Source organism: Vombatus ursinus, unplaced genomic scaffold, assembly GCF_900497805.2.
Source record: "Vombatus ursinus unplaced genomic scaffold, bare-nosed wombat genome assembly UNPS02000582.1, whole genome shotgun sequence".
In the NCBI taxonomy this organism is placed as follows: domain Eukaryota; kingdom Metazoa; phylum Chordata; class Mammalia; order Diprotodontia; family Vombatidae; genus Vombatus; species Vombatus ursinus.
Window position 1 is genome coordinate 12,658,996 of NW_020940360.1, and position 18,819 is coordinate 12,677,814.

At 37.3% G+C, this 18,819-nt stretch overlaps 1 protein-coding gene across 1 annotated transcript in view; it reads right to left on the reverse strand.

Moving 5' to 3' along the window:
* Positions 1-18,819, reverse strand: part of RRAGD (Ras related GTP binding D) — a 60,259-nt gene that overhangs the window by 18,676 nt on the left and 22,764 nt on the right. Inside the window, exons 3-5 of the mRNA XM_027856678.1 lie at positions 6,090-6,289; positions 4,647-4,761; positions 2,979-3,121 (exon numbers count right to left, since the gene is read on the reverse strand). Coding sequence (XP_027712479.1) covers positions 2,979-3,121; positions 4,647-4,761; positions 6,090-6,289 — 458 coding nt within the window. The remainder of the gene's footprint in view (positions 1-2,978; positions 3,122-4,646; positions 4,762-6,089; positions 6,290-18,819) is intronic.

Below are 18,819 nucleotides of genomic sequence, written 5' to 3' on the forward strand. Positions count from 1 at the left end.
AACAAAAAGCAAAGTCTCAAAGAAATGATATGTCACCTCCCCAACTCCTTTGCAGAGGCGGAGGTGCATGGGTGTGGAACATTACATTTAGTATAAAACTCTGGGTGTATATATCAGTTTTGCTAGAGTTTTTTCCTTCTTTTCCTCTTTTTCTTGTTATAATAGATGTTTCCCTAGGAAGGGGTAGAGGGAATTCTGCAGGGGGAAATGTAAGTAATTTGAAAACAAAAAACAAGCAGTAAAAACCAACTAAAATTGAAAAACTAAAATTTTCCTGTTTTAACTCCATATGAATGATGTTGTTTAAAGTGATGACTGGAAAGATTTGCAGGATTCATTATCTTTTCTTCCCCTTTATTTTTTAGCCCCTACCTTCTTTCTTTTTTGGCTAGGCAATGGGGTTAAGTGACTTGGCCAGGGGCACACAGCTAGTAAACGCCAAGTGTCTGAGGCTGGATTTGAACTCCAGTCCTCCTGACTCCAAGGCCAGAGCTCTATCCACTGCGCCACCTAGCTGCCCCCCCTCACCTTCTTTCTAACATCTCTATTTCCACTGAGGGCACCATCATCTTTGCACCTATCTTACCTCTCTCTTTGAGCCCTCATATTCAAGTTGCCAAATCCTACAGATTTTACCTCCATAATCTCTAGAATTCTTCCCATCTCTCAATTCAAAATGTTACTAGCCCAGCTCAGGAGGTCATCACCTCTAGCTTCCAAATAGGTCTCCATGTTTACATTTTACAGTTTCTCCTTTCTCCATGCCATCCTCCACACAGGTGATAAATTGATATTACTGGTGATGCCCATCAATTGGGGCATAGATGAGCTAATTATGGTATATTACATAATAGAGAATTATTGAGCCAATAAGAAATGACAAAAGTGACAGTTTGAGGAAACCTGGGAAGCCTAATATGAACTGATAAAGAGTGAAGCAAACAAAACTAGAATTATTTATATGACAACACTGTAAAGAAAAACAACTCTGAAGAGCAAACAACTCTGATCAATGAAACAACCAATGACAACTCCAGAGGAACAATAAAGAAACATATTACACACCACCTGACAGAGAGGTGATGGACTCAAGATGAAGAATATGACACACATTTTTGGACATGGTCAATGTGAGAATTTGTTTTGTTTAATTATACATATTTGTTACATGGGTTTTGCTTTTCTTTTATCCCCTCAATGAGAAAAGAAAGTAGAATAGAAAAGAGGATTAGGAGAGGATCATTTCCCTCTCCTCCCATTGAAAAAGAGAAAGAGAGAGAGTGAGTGAGTGAGAGAGAGAGAGAGAGGACAAAGAGGGACAAAGAGACAGAGACAAAGAGAACAGAAGGAAGACCAAAAGGAATCACTGGTAAACAAGACAGCTTTGAAAGTTATTTTATTATAGACTTTATTATATACTTTAAAAAAAAGTAAGCTCTATCTTGTTTTCTACAAAACAGTCCTCTCCTATTCTACAATGTAAAATGCTCATTTTATTTGGTGTTTGTTAAAATAAACATGAAGTTCAAATTCAATTTTGAAATTTAATTTAATTTTTAAATTTAAATTTGAAAAACTCAGATTGATATTCCTAAAACACTGGTCTGACCCTCTACAGCCTACCTTTCCAGAATGTTTGTACATCACTGTCCTTCACGGACTCTTCATTCCAGCCAAAATGGCCTTTCTCATACATTATATTCTATCTCTCCTCTGTTCCTGTAATGAACTACCTGCTCATATTCACCTCTTCCAATTCCTTACTTTTTTCATGGCTAAATACAAGTGACACTTCCTATGGGGAGGTGTTTCCTAACCTCTCCACCTCAGTCCAGTTACTCTTACCCTCCTCCCCAAAATTACTTTACATTTACTTCAAATATATTTTGCATTTACTAATGAACATATGTACAAATTGCTTTCCCTAGGAGAACTGCAGCACCTGGAAGGCCAAGAAAGTTTCATTTTTCTTTTTCTGCCTCCAGCATGTAACGCAGAGAGCTAACATTTGTAGAGCACTTATGAGTAGTCACTTAATAAATGCTTACCAAATAATGTACAATTTTGTCATGTCAAGAAATAAGGACCAATTCTTCTCCTTAATGATGAATTTATATGATATACAATTTATAGGGAGCTAATTTCAAAGAACATATCTATAACGTTACATACAGTTCTACTGGGATACACATTAAGCAGATAATATCTGCTTGGTTTGCATTTCTTTCTTTCTTTCTTTTTTTTTTAGGCAATTGGGGTTAAGTGACTTGCCCAGGGTCACACAGCTAGTAAGTGTCAAGTGTTTTGTCTGAGGCCGGATTTGAACTCAGGTCCTCCTGACTTCAGGGCCGGTATTCTATCCACTGTGCCACCTTGCTGCCCCTTGGTTTACGTTTCTAAGGTTCCCATAATAGGAGAGATAATCTATAAGTATGGCCAAAATAATCCCAGCTCTTTCCTGAAGGAGAAAACAGAACTGTTGTAAACATGGGGCATTAACTCTGTGTGTTTACAGGTCTCTTTTATCTTAGCATATCCCACTCCTTCCTAAGGGTATGTGTACTCATGATATTCCACAGCTTTCTGTACAAATAGAACCTAGCTTTTTCTAGTCCTGAGGTTCCAAAGGTAAAGCCATGCATAGAAAGCTGGGCCTGGAATTGAGAAGACTTGAGTTCAAATCCAAGGTCAGACACTAGCTGAATTAAATAACCCTGAGTAAGTCACTTAACCTGTTTGTCTCAGTTTTTTCACCTGTAAAATGGGGATAATAATAGCACCTACCTCCCAGAGTTGTTGTAAGGGTCCACTAAGTTAATATTTATAAAAACACTTAGCACAGTGCCTAGCACACAGTAGGTCCTATATAAATGCTTGTCTCCATCCCCTTCCTTAAATGCCTTAAATAAAATAACACCTTAAAACAAAATGATATGTGAGAGGAGGGCCTTGTTCAAATAACAATTCACTCAACTTACCCATATATACAAGAAATGTCGATAACCACATCTATCATATCACAGCAGAGTTCATATGTCTGCATATCCACAGGGGTACTATCTGTTGCAATATAAATTTTACTGACCACATCAAACAGAAAAGCCTTTTCAATTCCAGAATTCTGCAACAAAAGAAAAATGTTATCTTAAAGTAACTCGTTTTCAGGTAACAATACAGTAATATAATTAATTACATGCTTTACAATATGTGAACATCAAGTATGAATAGACAAAAATGAAATGGGTGAAGTTGTATCTAGCTTTTTGACAGATTTCTGTACTGGACACTGACAGTGGAAGTTAAATTCCAGACTTTTTATAGGTGAATTACATCAGAATAGATAAGTAGACATATTCTTAATAGAGTAACAAAACTGTGCAAGGATAATTTATTCATCTTTGAAGAAGTAGTTACATATGTAACCTATGTAACATGTAGATAGAGCACTGAACCTGGAGTCAAGAAGATGAGTTCAAATCTTGCCTCACACATTTACTAGCTGGGTGATCCTGGACAAGTCATTTAACTTGTTTGCCTCAGTTTCATCATTTGTAAGGTGGGGATAATATTAGCACCTACTTCGCAGGGTCGTTGTGAGGATCAAATGAGATAATATTTGTAAAGTGCTTTGCAACCATTAAAGTGCTATATAAATGTAGTGATGATGATGATAATGATGATGAAACTGACAATTAGCAATATTATAGGCATCTAGGTGGTGCAGCAGATAGAGTTCTAGGCCAGGAGTCAAGAAGACTTGAGTTCAAATCTGAGCCTCAGACATTTACTAGCAAATGACTGTGGGAAAGTCACTTAACCTCTCTTCCTCAGTTTCCTCAAAAGTAAAATGGGAATGATAACAGTACCTACCTCACAGTGTTGTTTTAAGAATCAAATGAAATAATATTTGTAAAGTGCTTAGTACAATGCCTGGCACATAGTGGGCCCTATATAAATGCTTATTCCCTTCCCCCTTTCCTAGTAAAATATGGTACATAATAAATTTGATTTAGGTATAACATAAATGCAACACTGATTAGCATACAACCACTTTTATACTTCCTACCCAGTTAGCAATTATCATACGCTGCCTTGTTCAGTATTGCTAACTTTTTAAAAATGTGTATTTTATAAAATCACAGGTCCCTGAGGTATTGACAACATGGATGTCTTGTCTACCCAACTGGCTGCTCTTTTGAAGGTAGGCAGTAGTACCTAACACTGTAGCAATACAATGGCCTGCACATAATAGATGCTCAATATTTGTTAATTGATAAATGACTGATTACTACTACAACTATACTGCAATAATCAAAGTTTCAACTTTGGCCATAAAATTTGTCCATCAAGTGATCAAAATGGGACAAAATCTAATTCATTATTGACCAAGGTCAACCTCAAAAGCCTACATGTTAATTGATCCAATTTAATACTTAGGTTAATTAATTTTCCAATGAACTAACATATTTCCTAATCCCTCCATTATTGATAACTCAAAGTATAAAATCATGGAATAACCGAGAGATGCGGAAATATTTTCAGTTCACAGAAGCAGAATGTAACAGTTTAAGTCAGTATTTTTTTCTTTAAATCTCACGAAGCAACTCTCAAACTCGGCAAATGTCTTCAGCATATGTTTTACTTACTGAGATAAAGATGTTTAGTAAATTCTCCAGGGTTGGGAGCTGTGGAATCAGTTTCTGTACCACTTTGCTAAAAGCTTCAAATATAGAATGATCATATATGCTTGTCAGATAAAAGCTGAAAGAGGAAACAATGTTGCATCATAGTTTTCTTTTTCGCTTGTTTAAGAGGAATATGCTGCTTGTGTCATATAAACAAATACCCCTGATCCTTGAGGGATGTGCTCCTTATGAGATGCACAATTCTTCCCCCCACCCTTCCCTATTTAAAATCAAGAAGCCTCCAGAAAACGCTGGCTTTCATGTAAAAACCCTGACAGTTCTTTTTGTAAAATGTGTCTTAATAAAAACTGGGTGGTATTGACGATAGATCAATGGACTTGAGAGTCAGGAAGACATTTAAGGTTCAAATCCTGCTTCAGACACTTGCTACCTGGGTGACCACAGACAAGTTACTTATAATCTCTCTCAGAATCAGTTTCCTCAGTGGCAAAACAGTGACAATAACTCAAAGGGTGGTTGTGATGATCAAATGCGATAATATTCGTAAAGCACTTTGCAAATCTTAAAGAACAATACAAATGTTAGAAATTATTATTTAAAGCACAAACTCTGAGTATTCTTATTTACTAAGCAGTGAGGATAAAATGAGATATTTGTAAAGTTCTTAGTATAAGAGCTTGGTACAGAATAGATGCTTAATAAATGCCTATTTATTCATTAATTAAGTGGCTATAAATGGGCACCATGCAAAATGTATTGCCACAGAGACCATCCCAGCCTTCATCCTGAAGACCTACTCTCAGACTGAGACACCTCCATGCCAAGCCCAGCAGTAAGAATCATTATATTATGCTATACTAACATTATTGTTGTCAATTTGCCAAATAAATGATAATAATGATGATGAAAATAATAATAGCAATAATAATAACTTACACTTTATATAGTACTTTCAGGTTTACATACATAGAATCACAGAGCTGGCAGGGATTTTGGAGGTCATCTAGTCCAACCTTTATTTTACAGATGAGGAAACTGAGGCCTGGGGATGTTAAGTAACTTACCCAAGGTTTTAACTGAATGATGCCGGCACATCATACTAAGATTCCCTGGGGAAGCCAAATTCTTGTTACAGTTATTTCTATTTGAACTCAACTCCAATGAATATGATTTTATCTATTAATGTATTTATCAGGAATGGCATATTTCACCATCAATTAGCCATCAGGATTCATTAATACATTTAATTATAGAGCATCAACTTTGAACATTTGCAAAAACAATCTGTTCTGCCTAGACTCCCTAATGTAAAAGCACAATGCCCCCTTTCAAAATCTTGTCTTAGTGCGAGAGAGCTAAGCCAGGTGGAGCGACAGTGGTTTTGAATCCCAACCTTGCTTCTTTTCTTCTTTTCAAGTTGTCCTTTCATGCCGCTTTTCTCACCTGAGGTGAATTTTCTCTAATCCAGCATCAGCAAGGTCATCATTTGCCCTCTGATGAATATCTCTTTGGGTTTCGATCTTATGGTCATCAGACAGGCCATCCACTTTATGAATAAACACTTCAAAGTTGATGTCAGGGTGTACCTTGTAGGCTCGAGTTACAGTGAGGTGTAGCCTGGCTAGGGCTTCCATATAATCATCCTAGTAAGAAAATAAAAGGAATTCCTATGAAGGCTTCAACAAGATCAACAGATCTAAAGGGCAGCCCACATCCCCAAGTTATTAAATAGTTAGGGAAATTCTGTTAAGACAGGTCACTAACTTTTACAACATGACTAATATAGTAATGTGTTACATGATTGAACATGTATAACTTATATCAAATTGCTCACTGTCTCAGGGAAGAGGAAGGTGAGAGACAGAAAGAGAAAATTTGGAGCTCAACGTTTGTTAAAAATGAATGTTATGACTAATGTGAAAATAGGTTTAATATGAATGTTTATGTTGAGCCTATATCAATTTACATGCCATATTGGGGTGGGGGAAGGGAGAAGATGGGGAGAAAATTTGGAACTCAAAATCTTATGGAAGTGAATGTTGAAAAGTAAAAATAAATAAATAAATTTATTTTTAAAAAAATTAATGTTAATCAACAATGATCATCTATGAAAGACTTAGCTCTTCTCAGCAATACAATCATCCAGAACAATTCTAAAAGACTCATGATGGAAAATGCTATCCACATACAGAGAAAGAAATATGAAGTCTGAATGCAAATATAAGCACACTATTTTCACTTTTTTTGTTTTTGTGGTTTTTCCTTTTTGTTCTGTTTCTTCTTTCACAACATGACTAATGTAGAAATATGTTTAACATGATAGCACATGTATAACCTGTATCAGATTACTTGCTGTCTTGTGGAAGGGGGAGGGAGGAAGGCAGAAAAATTTGGAACTCAAAATCCTATAAAAAATGAATGTTGAAACTATCTTTACATGTAATTGAAAAAAAATAAATGTTAAAGATTGCACATGTATAAGTTATATCAAATTGCCTATTGTCTTAGAGAGAGGGGAAGGGAGAAAATTTGCAACTCAAAATTTCATATAAAAAAGGAATGCTAAAAATTGTCTTTACATGTAATTGGAAAAAATAAAATACTATTTAAGAGAAAAAATGAATGTTAAAAATTGTCTTTACGTGTAGCTTGGAAAAAATAAAATATTTTTTAAAATTAAAAAATAAAGACAGATAACTAACTAAGCTAAACAGTTTAGCTTCATGAAATACATATACTTTTCAGGTCCTATTTCACACATTCTATTAATTTTGAAAAATCAGTTCAGGATATCCTCTATCAACATAAGATATTTTCTAAAGGCCCATGGGAAAAATGGATTCACTAAGGTCCTGATCTCAAAACGGGTTTTACCATCCAGGGCGAGAAGGCAAAAGGGAAGCAAAACATGTATGGTTTAGACCAGTGTGACTCAAACCAAGACCAGAACAGGAGGCCTTTGCATAGCTGTTTGGCAATAGCCACTGGAAATTACTGGTTGTGTGAACAGAGAGAAATACCTTCAGTGTGGTTCCATGGCAAGGGTATTGATATTAGTCACAGGACCTGATTTCAAATCTGGCTCTGTTACTACTTGTTTGACCTTTCTGAGCCTCAGTTTCTCCATCTGTAAATCTAAAGGGAAATTTAAATGGCCTCTAAAGTCCCTTTAAGCTCTGGATTTATGACCCTTCTTTTTGGGGCCTTTCTCATTCATGCTTTTACTCTTAGTTTTTAATAGAATGTGAAGGGAGCTATTTGGGGTTTCAAAGGAAGATTAAAGATATAGGTCATAGGTTGAATTAGGGACAAGAAATGTGATAAAAACATTGCAGAACCTTTTGTCTACAGATGTTAACCTGAATTGGATATATTCCTCTTTTTCTCCCTTCCTACAGATTTAATATTTTAGAGAGAAAAACATGATATCTGAAGGAAGCAGTTAAACAATCTTTCTAGGGGGCAGCTAGGTGGTACAGTGGAAACAGCACCAGTCTTGAAGTCAGGAGGACCTGAGTTCAAATCTCACCTCAGACCAAACACTTGACACTTACTAGCTGTGTGATCCTGGGCAAGTCACCTAACCCCAATTCCCTAAAAAAAAAAGTCTTTCTAACTTTCTGATTAAATTGAGAGTGAGTAACTAGCTGGAACTATACTATACTTAAATGGGATATTTAACTTCATTGTGGGCTCTGAAACATAAAGCAATATTCATTTTTCTTTTTCAATGTATAAACATGGCCTATCCACAATAGCCTCTTATACCATAAGGTGAAAAAGAGATACTTAAGATCTAAAAAAAAGTCTCTTCCATCAACTACTCCACTCTTGTAACAACTTAAAAAACAGGCATGAGCTATGCTTTAGACACAACAGATTTTAGTTTTGTTGAACCAAGAGAGGAAAAGAATGTCACATACAGACTAGACTAATGATTTTTTTTTAATTGTCCCAGTTTATTAAAAAAAACCACAATGATAGAATAAATAAGGAAGAAAAAAAAATTCTAGCCCCCAAACCCCAAGATCTCTTGCAAAGTATAAGTGATCAAAATTCATATTCCTTTGGACAGAGCACCCACATGTAAGGTATGACTACCCACTCGGACAGAGGGAGAAGAGGAGAAGGAGGAGGAGGAGGAGGAAGAGGAGGAGGAGGAGGAGATGCAAAAGCAATAGTTTATGGGTCCACATATCTAGAGCTGAAAGGGACCTCTCCAGGGACTTCTAACCCTCTCATTTTACAGATGAGGAAACTGAGGCCCAGCTACAGACTAATGATTTCTAACACTGTTTCCACAACACCTGAGGTGTCTGTAGTGCTACTACAAAATTCACAAAAATGCCTCAAGTTAATTTTAATCCACTTTCATTTTTTTAAAGCTAAGAAGGCAGCACTGTACAGAAGGAAAAAAGCATTGGCTTTGAAATCAAAGGACCTCATTTCAAATTCTGCCTGTGTGAACTTATACAAGACATTTTACTACTCCTGGCATCAATTTCCTCATTTGTAAAATAAAGGCATTGCATTAGATGGCCTCTAAAGTCCCTTCTAACTACAAATATACGGTCCTGTGTGAAAGATTGAGGGGGAGAGAAAGAAAAAGAGAGAGAGAGAGAGTTACTAAATGAATCCATCAGGAGACATTAAACACAAAAATGTATATCAGTGCTCTGAAACATACTGCCCTCTTTCATTAGATTGTAAGCTCCTCAAGGGCAGGGATTGTCTTTTGTCTTTCTTTGCATTTTCAGTGCACATGATAGATACTTAATAAATGTTTTGTTTGTTTTGTAAACAGACCTATCTCAAAGCATGTCTGTCCATTCCCTTGGAAAATCTTAAATATGCAGCAGAGTCACCATCTACAAAATGGCCAAAGCCAAAAATCACATTATGGAATAAAATCAACATGTGGAATGGCATCAGAAAGTCAAAAGACAGGAGGTAGCTCTAAGGTAGGAAACATGCTGGGTCACTTGCCCTTCAGTCAGGTAGAAATCACTGTTCATGTTGTCAAAATCATCTCTTTATAACCCCACAGAAACTACAGAGGAAACATAATTCTGTGAGGATGTTTCCTCTGCAGTTGGCTTTTTTTTTAATCTGGCAATACTGTGATTATGAATAATTCACAGACATACAAAAAAAACCCCCTAAAACAAGTGTTTGAGAAGTGGTTTAAAATAATAAAAATGTTTCCCTCCTTGCCACTTTGATTCTTGTTCCAAGGCTTGATTTTTAGTAGTTATATTCACAAAGACACCAATAATCATTTACCGGAAATAAGCTTCATCTACTATCTACCAAGATATGTTGGATAGGATCTTAAACAGGTGACTTCATTATTCTTTATCACTAACAAAGGGCAGATGTCAAAATGTTTTCCCTAAATTCCCGATTTTCCTTTTAAAATGTAATTTACAAAAGGGATGGTTACCTTAGGGAACAAACTCTAACCTATATTTCATGAAAAAAAAAGCCTTTAGAAGCTTTATGTCTACTCTTATCATCAAGTAATATGAAAACTAAATCTGATTATTTTCTGTTAAAAAAAAAGTCTGCCCAAACCAGTTCCCCATTACTACTACTACTACTACTACTACTACTACTACTATTATTATTGCTATTACTAATAGCTACCATTTATATATCACTTACTACCTGCCAGGCACTGTGCTAAGAGCCTTACAATTACTATCTCATTTGATCTTCACAACAACCCTGCAAGGTAGGTGCTATTATTATCTCCATTTTACAGACAAGGAAACTGCAGCAAGCAGATTGAGTGACTTGCCCAGGTTCACACAGCCAGTACATGTCCGAAGCTGGAGTTTTTAATCTTCCTGACTCCAGGCCCTATGCTCTGTCCACTGAGACACCTTGCTACCCCAGCAAAGGCTGAACGAGCACCTGGTAGACATGCTGTAATGAGGCTTCTTCTGCAGCCATGGGTTGCACTGGATGACTTCTGGAGTCTCTTCTAACTCTAAAACCTGATAATTCTATTGCTTAAGGCAGGGATTGGCAAACTAGGGCCTGGAATTCGGTCTACCTCTTGTTTTTGTACAATCAGCCTGTTTTCCTATGGCCCACAAGCTAAGAATGATTTTTATATTTTTAAATACAACAAAATTTGATTTCAAGATGTAAAAACCATTCTTAGCTTGTGGACTATACAGAAACAGGCAGTCGCCAGATTCAGCCCCACAGACCACAGTTTGCCAGCCCCCTATTCAGGGCAATGTAAAACTGAAAAACTTTTATTGGATTGGTGGTAAAAACAGCACTTGATTTAATGTCGAAGTATCATAAATGAATATTCAAATGACCTGTAATTTCATCAGTACAGAGAACTCCCAGTGTGGAAACTCTTTCCATGGGTGGGGGGAGAGGGGGGAGAATAACTAAATCAATCCATCAGAAGGAAAACATGTCAACACAAAATTGTGAATCAGTGCTCTGAAAATCTGTCTCCACTGCAACCTATCTAACTATGACTTAGTGAAATATGATAGCAGAAACACAGCTTGAAAGTAACTTGGTGATGTTCATTTTACAGAAGAGGAGACAGAAACCAAGGGAGGCCCATTGTCTGGAAATGAAGAGGAGTGATTTTTTTGTGTGTTTCAGTCATTTCAGTCATGTCCAATTCTTCGTGACCCCATTTGGGGTTTCCCTGGCAAAGATACTACAGTGGTTTGCCATTTCCTTCTCCAGCTCATTTTACAGATGAGGAACTGAAGCAAAAAAGGTTAAGGGACTTACCCAGGGTTACACAGCTAGTGTGAGTGTCTGAGACCAGATTTGAACTGAGGAAGATGAGTCTTCCAGGCCGGTACTCTACCCACTGTACCACCTAGCTGCCCCTGTAGAGGGATAAACTATTTTCCAAAGATAAACTACTTACTCATGAAAAGGACTGCCACCTTTGCCCATTCCAACAACAAGAGCGGCAGAAATAATGCAAATTATGGTGGAAATTAAGAGGTGAATGAGATAGGTGACGTCTCCAGCCCCTTCTTTTCCTTCAGCACACAGTGGGAACTACTATACCCATTACCATCAGGCCCTAAAATTCTGTTTTTAGCCCACCTGATACTTAAGAAGCAAAGAATACACGCAAGGACCAGAGTTATCATAGAAGAATTCACTAAGAAAACTGGGGTAGCAAGGAAGATAGCTCCTGACACCATCCATATTCTTAGACTTCATGGATGCTTTTCTAAACTCTGAACAGATCTGTTTTAACCTCAAGAAACTAATTTAGTGACTTCCTCTACCTCTAGGTTCTTTCCCAATGTGGACCAATCCGTGACAAGTCCAAGTCAGGAGATACCTTCTTTTTTTTTAAAGAGCATTGAGGTCTTATTCAGGGCATTGGAGGAGGGAAGAGAGAGAGAGAGAGAAAGAGAGAGAGAGAGAGAGAGAGAGAGAGAGAAGGGTGGGAGGAAGGAAGGAAGGAAATAAGGGGGAAAAAGGAGGAAAAGAAAGAAAGCTCCTTATATAGTGATGTGTCTATCTTTCAGAGTTTACACAGAAAAAAAAACATGCAGACATAAGGAGAAAAACCAAAGGTAACAGTAACTCTCCAGATCTGGAGGGATGGGCTGTTAGAACCTCACTCTGGAGAATCCCCTGCCCTTCACCCCAGTCAAGAGGAGGCACTGTGTTAGCAGAAGGCCTCATGACAGGTTGGGACAAACAGCTACTCCTCTTTGGGGCATGTGAAGAGGACAATAAACCCCAAATTAACTGAACCTTTAGGTATGCTAAGAACACAGCAATGGGCAATTTTGCAACAGTTCAGCAATCCCTTTGGCTCTACAGACAACAAGGACAAAGGAAACTTCAGGGCCTAAAAAATGTGCTATTTATCCAGTATATTTTTGGTCTTGGGAGAAAAACCATGTCCTGAAGAATTCACTTACCTTGTAAAGGGAAGCATTCTCCTCTGAGAAGGTAGTTTCTAATATAAGCTAAGGAGTATTATTAAGATGAAGAAATTTTAATTCTGCTATCAGTGCTCCTGAAGGGACCATGGTATGGGTTATTTGCATGCAACCAGGTAGTGCAACTGATAACAGTGCTTCATAAAGTCAGGAAGACCTGAGTTTGAATCCTTACCTTGGATATTTAGTTAGCTGAATGGCCTTGGGCAAATCACTGAACCTCCCTCAAGTTTAGTTTCCCCAGCTGTAAAAATAACAACACCTACCTCACAGGATGGTGGCAAGGGTCACATGAGAGAACAAAAGGGCTTGGCAAATCTTATAAAGATATGTAAATGTTAGATATTATTTATTGCTTCTAGTTTAAATTATGTCCTTATCTTCAAAGCCTGTTTGGATCTAATTACTCTATGACCAATCTGCCTCTTTGTTACTCTCCACAGCAGCAAATGAGATTCTTTGGGAGTTAAGAATGTCTGGCCTGGATGTATAACTGCTCAGGGAAGAAAGGGCAGGAAGAGTAGAAATCTTATCTAGACCATTCATTTCTTCTGACTACAGGCCAGGGAAGGGGTTTATTCAGCTCAATAGGGCATCACATAAGAGAAGACTGTTCTTTATAACCAGCCCTTGGGATGCTTGAGAAGTTTCTTGACTATGTCTTTGGTAAGATTATAGAATCCTCTCCTCTGGGGTTCTTTTGAATGCCAGATTCTCACTTGTGTGGAGTGATCCTACTTTAAATATCATCTCTCCAAGTCCCTTCCTAACCCTGGTGGGGGGGGGAGGGTGTCCATGATTTGTTTGAGGAAGGACACTTTATAGATAAGGTTTTCATTGGGCCTATAGATAACAGGAATTTTTGTTGTTGTTGTTATTTTGCCATGAAAAAATTACCTTCCAGGAAGCCACTAAATGTTCACCTCAATAACCATGCATTTACATTATTGTCCAGCTGCTGAGTTAAAAAAAAAAACTTAAAATTCATGGAGACAATGTGGTATTACGGAAAGAGCATGTATATGGAATGAGACCTGGATTCAAAACCTGGCTCTGCCATTGACTAGGTCAGGGGTGGGGAATCTGTGGCTTCCAGGCCAGTTTGGATTCAAAGGACCACACCTGAGGACCTAGAGGACCACATGTGGCCTCAAGGCTGCAGGTTCCCCACCCCTGGACTAGGCTTACAACCACTGGCAAATCATCTAACTTCTCTGGACCTCGGTTTCCTCATCTGTAAAATGGGGATAATTGCCTTACCTCCCTCATAGGGTTGTGAGGAATGCTCTTTGTAAACGTTAAAGCATTATACAAATGCCAGTAATTATTAAGTGCTACGCTAAATCAGACTTCTGGGTGATTCTTACTTTCCTGAAGCTAAGGAAATCAACTACTTAAATGAACTGGGGCAAATCTTTCTTCTGAGAGGCTGCCTGACTTTGTGGTTAAGAGACTTGGAGTCAGGAAGACTGGAGGTTAGAATCCCACCTCAGACATTTATTATAAGCTTTGCAACTGACATAGGGAACGTTATTTAACTTTTCTCAGCCTGTTTCCTCATCTGTTAAATGGGCATAAAAACCCTACCTACCTACCTCACAGGGTTGTTCTTAAGAGCTAATTTGGTGCTTGTGTGCTTGCGCTCTCTCTCCCTCTCTTTCTCCATATATATATATGAAATGTGTGCACGTGTGTATATAGATTTTATATTATATATATAGATATATATAGATAGATATATATATAATGTGTGTGTACACACACAAATTTTTATTCTTCTACCTAAAATGTAAAGAAATGCATAATCTATTGCTTACCTGTATGGCCCTGGGCAAATCACTTACACAATCTAGTCCTTGTTGCTGCATGCTAAGGATCACTGGACCCTTCCATTTACCCTGCAGCTGAGCTATCCCACATCATTCCTTCTAGGACAGTGAAATCCTTGAGAACAGGGACTTTCTTGCTTTTCTACTTGTATCTCCAGGGCTTAGTGCAGTGCAGTGGTTCACAGTAAGTAATTAATACATGCTTTTCCTCTCAGTGACTCATTCATTACTTTTATCTTCATCCCAAGATCTACACTAGGTCTATAACTCATTTCTGGGTTCCCAAATCTCTCGGCTATCCATGTCATCTAGAAGAGTCACTGAGTCTTTGTGAAAACACTTTGAGATGCTATATAAACGTAGGGCCTTACTATTATTAAGCCCACCATGGGGACTAGACAGGGCAATCTCTTAAAGACACCCAATAGAAGAAGAGGTTCACTCCACTTCTCCACACAAGGGCTACAGGGCTGGGGAGGCTTCAGTGTTTGGGAACAGCTCTGAACTACCCCACTGCCAAAAGATGGTACCAGTGAAGACCAGGAATAGAACCAAAAATCCCATGACTTCTGCTTTCCACTTACTATACATAAACTGCTTCATTCCTTAACCCCTGCTTTGCCCTTGAAAAGACATAGCAACTATTTGGCTGCTGGCTGCTGGCTGTTGATGTTGGTCAGGAACTATTTTCTCCCCTTTAAAACCCAGGAGCTGCATTGACCTTATGTGATGAAACAGCCACATACATAATGTGTGTGGGGACTCCAGGGGATCTGTGATCTTGTCATTGTGGGCACTCCCTTCAATAATACAGATCACAATCCACTCAGGTCTACTCACCCTGTGTAATTCTTGTCCACATCCTCTCAAAATCCACTAGAAGGGGTTGGCTCATTGGGGGCCTTCCTAAATTTTTTTGAAATGCCTGGATTATCAATGGAGCCTGTAGGCTTTCCATCAGTTATCCCTCCTTCTCACTGAGACTGCCTTTCTTTTATAGTTATGCATTTCTCTGATGATAGCTTTTATAGTATCTCTGTGTAATCCCTTGTGTGTAATGCCCTCGAAGCTCCTCATACACAAAATAGATCTCTTGGTACCCCTTTGAATGATTCTCAATTTTTATCCTTTTGAGATGGTAGTATCCCCTGATTCAGACATCCCTGGAAGAACAATGGTGTTTTAAAAATGAGCCCTGGCTTCAGAGAGAAGCTTGGGGATTATTTTTTTTAATGCAATTTCCCAAAGGCAATCCAGTTTGCTCTCTTCCTCCTCCTCCTATTGATTCTGGGCCCAGCCCACTGTCTATCTGAAGTGCCTATCTAACATACACACACATACATATGTATGTATGTACGTACATACATACATACATATGTATGTATGTAATTTACATGTATGTATGTATATATCTGTACTAACAGACCACATCTCTGGTTGTCTATCCAACTGCACATCGCAGTCTGAACACCGAAAAATCTCCATCCACTTGTTCCTTCCTGGTGTATAGTTAGACTGAATTCTTTTGATTCATTGTGGATTTCATTTAGTAGGCTCTGCAATGTATGACTCTTGACACAATCAGCAAAATGTCACTTGAAAACAAAAACTTCTAGAGGTTTATAGTGAATCCTTCTTATAGTGAGTTCATGAAGGATGCTTCATGACAGTGTAAAATACCTTTGGTGAACATATAGAAACCTCATATAACTTTGCTTGATATTACTAATCAGTCATTTAACAGTTATATATGTTGTTATATATGTTAAGAAATCTTGTGAGATCATGATGTGAATATGGGAGGCCCCATATTGGAGAAGTGTCATATTTTTTTTAGTCTTTAAATAATAAGCACAGTGGGATCTTACACTATCTGGCCCTTTCAATCAATTATGATTGTAGAGATGTGGTCTATGTGGAATGTCACTCATGAAAGCTTGCCATATCTTTATCAAGCATGTCCTTGAAGCTTGATATTAATAATCAGATGGTCATTGAACAGTTATATATGTTGTTACATATTTTAACGAATCTTGTATGATCATGACATGAATATGGGAAGCATCATACTGGAGTCATTTTTTTTGTACTGAGCAAATGATAAGCACAGTGGTATCTTGTGATCAGATCCTGTCAGTCAATTATGATTGTAGAGATGTGGTCAACTGTAAAATATCACTTGTGAAAGCTTGCTATGTCTTCATCCAGTATGTCTTCAATCTTACGTAGATTTTTTTCAGGATAATACTATTAACTAGACATATGGAGTTCCTAACATAAGAAGTTATTGATATTCCCTTCATTGCATTTTGGTAAAAATAAAGTCTGAGACTTTTTTCCATACTTTTGGCATCCTCCATTCTTTATACACTTTAAGAATCAATCCCCCAATGACCTCAAAACTTTGACTTTTTCAGTTTAATCTCACTAGTTTTTTCATCTTTGTTTTCTTTAGTATCAGTTGCACTTCTTCAAGCAATTCACCCAAGATTGTGATGTTGGAGTCCAAATGTAGTTTGCTGTACTGTCATTAACGAGGGAAAAAGTTTATTACAAAAATGTTTACAGATCTTATCCATAGTTTGTCTGTTTTCTTTCTTCCAGTTCTTTCCTTACATGTCCATGAGATTATTTGTCTTATTTTGAGGTCTCACCAAATTTCTTTAAACTTGTTTATCCCTCCACTGCTTCTCACTTCTACAAAACAATTCTATTTTCCATACCTTCTCTAATAAATTCAACAAATTAGTTTATATTCTAAACTGATGTTGCCTCTGTTTGTCATATCTTTCTTCTTGTCAAAGAAACCAAGTGCTTGCTGGTTAAGGTGCAATCTAGGCTCTTTTGATCTCTTCATTCTGGCAAATAATTTGTACCAACTAAAGTTCAGGAAATAGCTAAAATTGTATTAATGTCTACTTCTTCCTCTACTCATTTTTTGGCATCAACAACTTTTTAAATAGGTCAACTGGGAAATATTTTAATTATATGTTATTTTTTTCCTCATTTTTCATCTTCTAGATTTTTGTCAATTTTGATCTTAGCTCTGACAAGTTAGTTGGTGGGCCACAGTGGAACATAGTAAGTACTTAGTTAATGTTTATCAACTGGTCTGACCAAACACAAACAGCTTATTTGGGAATTATTGCCACCTCAATCAGAAATTATTTCCTTTAATAAAATATAATTACTTTGGTTTATTTAGTTACTACCATATCCAGTACCTCTCAACTATTTTCTTAAAATATTCATGTTATACAATTATGATGCTTTTGTGTTGTCTTCAAACCATTCACCTGAGACATATTTTCCAGGATAATTTTCACCATCCTCTCTGTTTTCACTGAAGTTACCCAGAATTAAAATATACCTTAATCTAATTTAGACAATCATATCTAGTTTTTTCACAGAATTTCTCTACATCCTGATTTTCTTTGACAGATGTTCATGCATAAACTGCAATTATTTTTGTGGGGATCTTTCAGCAAATACTTGTCATGAACACTGCAGGACAGATGTCCAAATGTCCCATGAATTTTTTTTTGCCTTTGAGTGCACAATAAAACCAACTCCAAGCACTCCTCTCCAAAAAAGTACCCATGAGCCATCTGTCCTTTTAGCGGCAACTTCTTTTTGTCTTTTGGTTTCATTTATAGGGAGAATCTCAAGATTAATTAGATTCAATGCCTCTAGTTCACCTGTTGGACACTGAACTCACATTTAATTTATGAACAGCTGAATTAACATTTACAGATGGCTTAAAAACTGCAATCTTAGCCCTCTCTGCCTTCTTTTCTGACATTCTGTCACTGTCACTATAGAAGAAAGAGGCAGGCGAGGGACCATTTTGTACTTTTTTTTTTTTGTTTTATGTGTTACCATGAGAGAAGACAACTTTTTTTCCTGAGGCTCAGCTTCAGAGTGGGGAGCGGCTCATTAACAGCAGATCAGTCACTTGGGAATGAACTTTTTAGCCACAGCATTGCAGGAACCATGTATGATAGAACCTACCAGAATATGTACTCTCCTGGTATAGTTTTCAAAATCCCATGGGATTTCTTGCCATATCATGATGAGCAATACAGTAGGACTTTCCGGATGGAATTAAGCAACCTTAATGGCTTGCTAAAGTAACGGAAACCCTTACTGATTCTTAGTTAAAGTATTATGTTTTCAAGAGTCCTTTGCTTAAACAGAACTAGATAATCATTAAGCCTTAACTCATTAAGCCCTAGTGATAGCCATTAACAACCATCTTACCTTAGTTTACTCAGAAAATGGAATCAAAACACATATCCTAATAAAAAGGGAAAATTTATACTGATATGTTTCAGGAATGTACTGTGTGTGTGTGTGTGTGTGTGTGTGTGTGTGTGTGTGTGTGTGTGT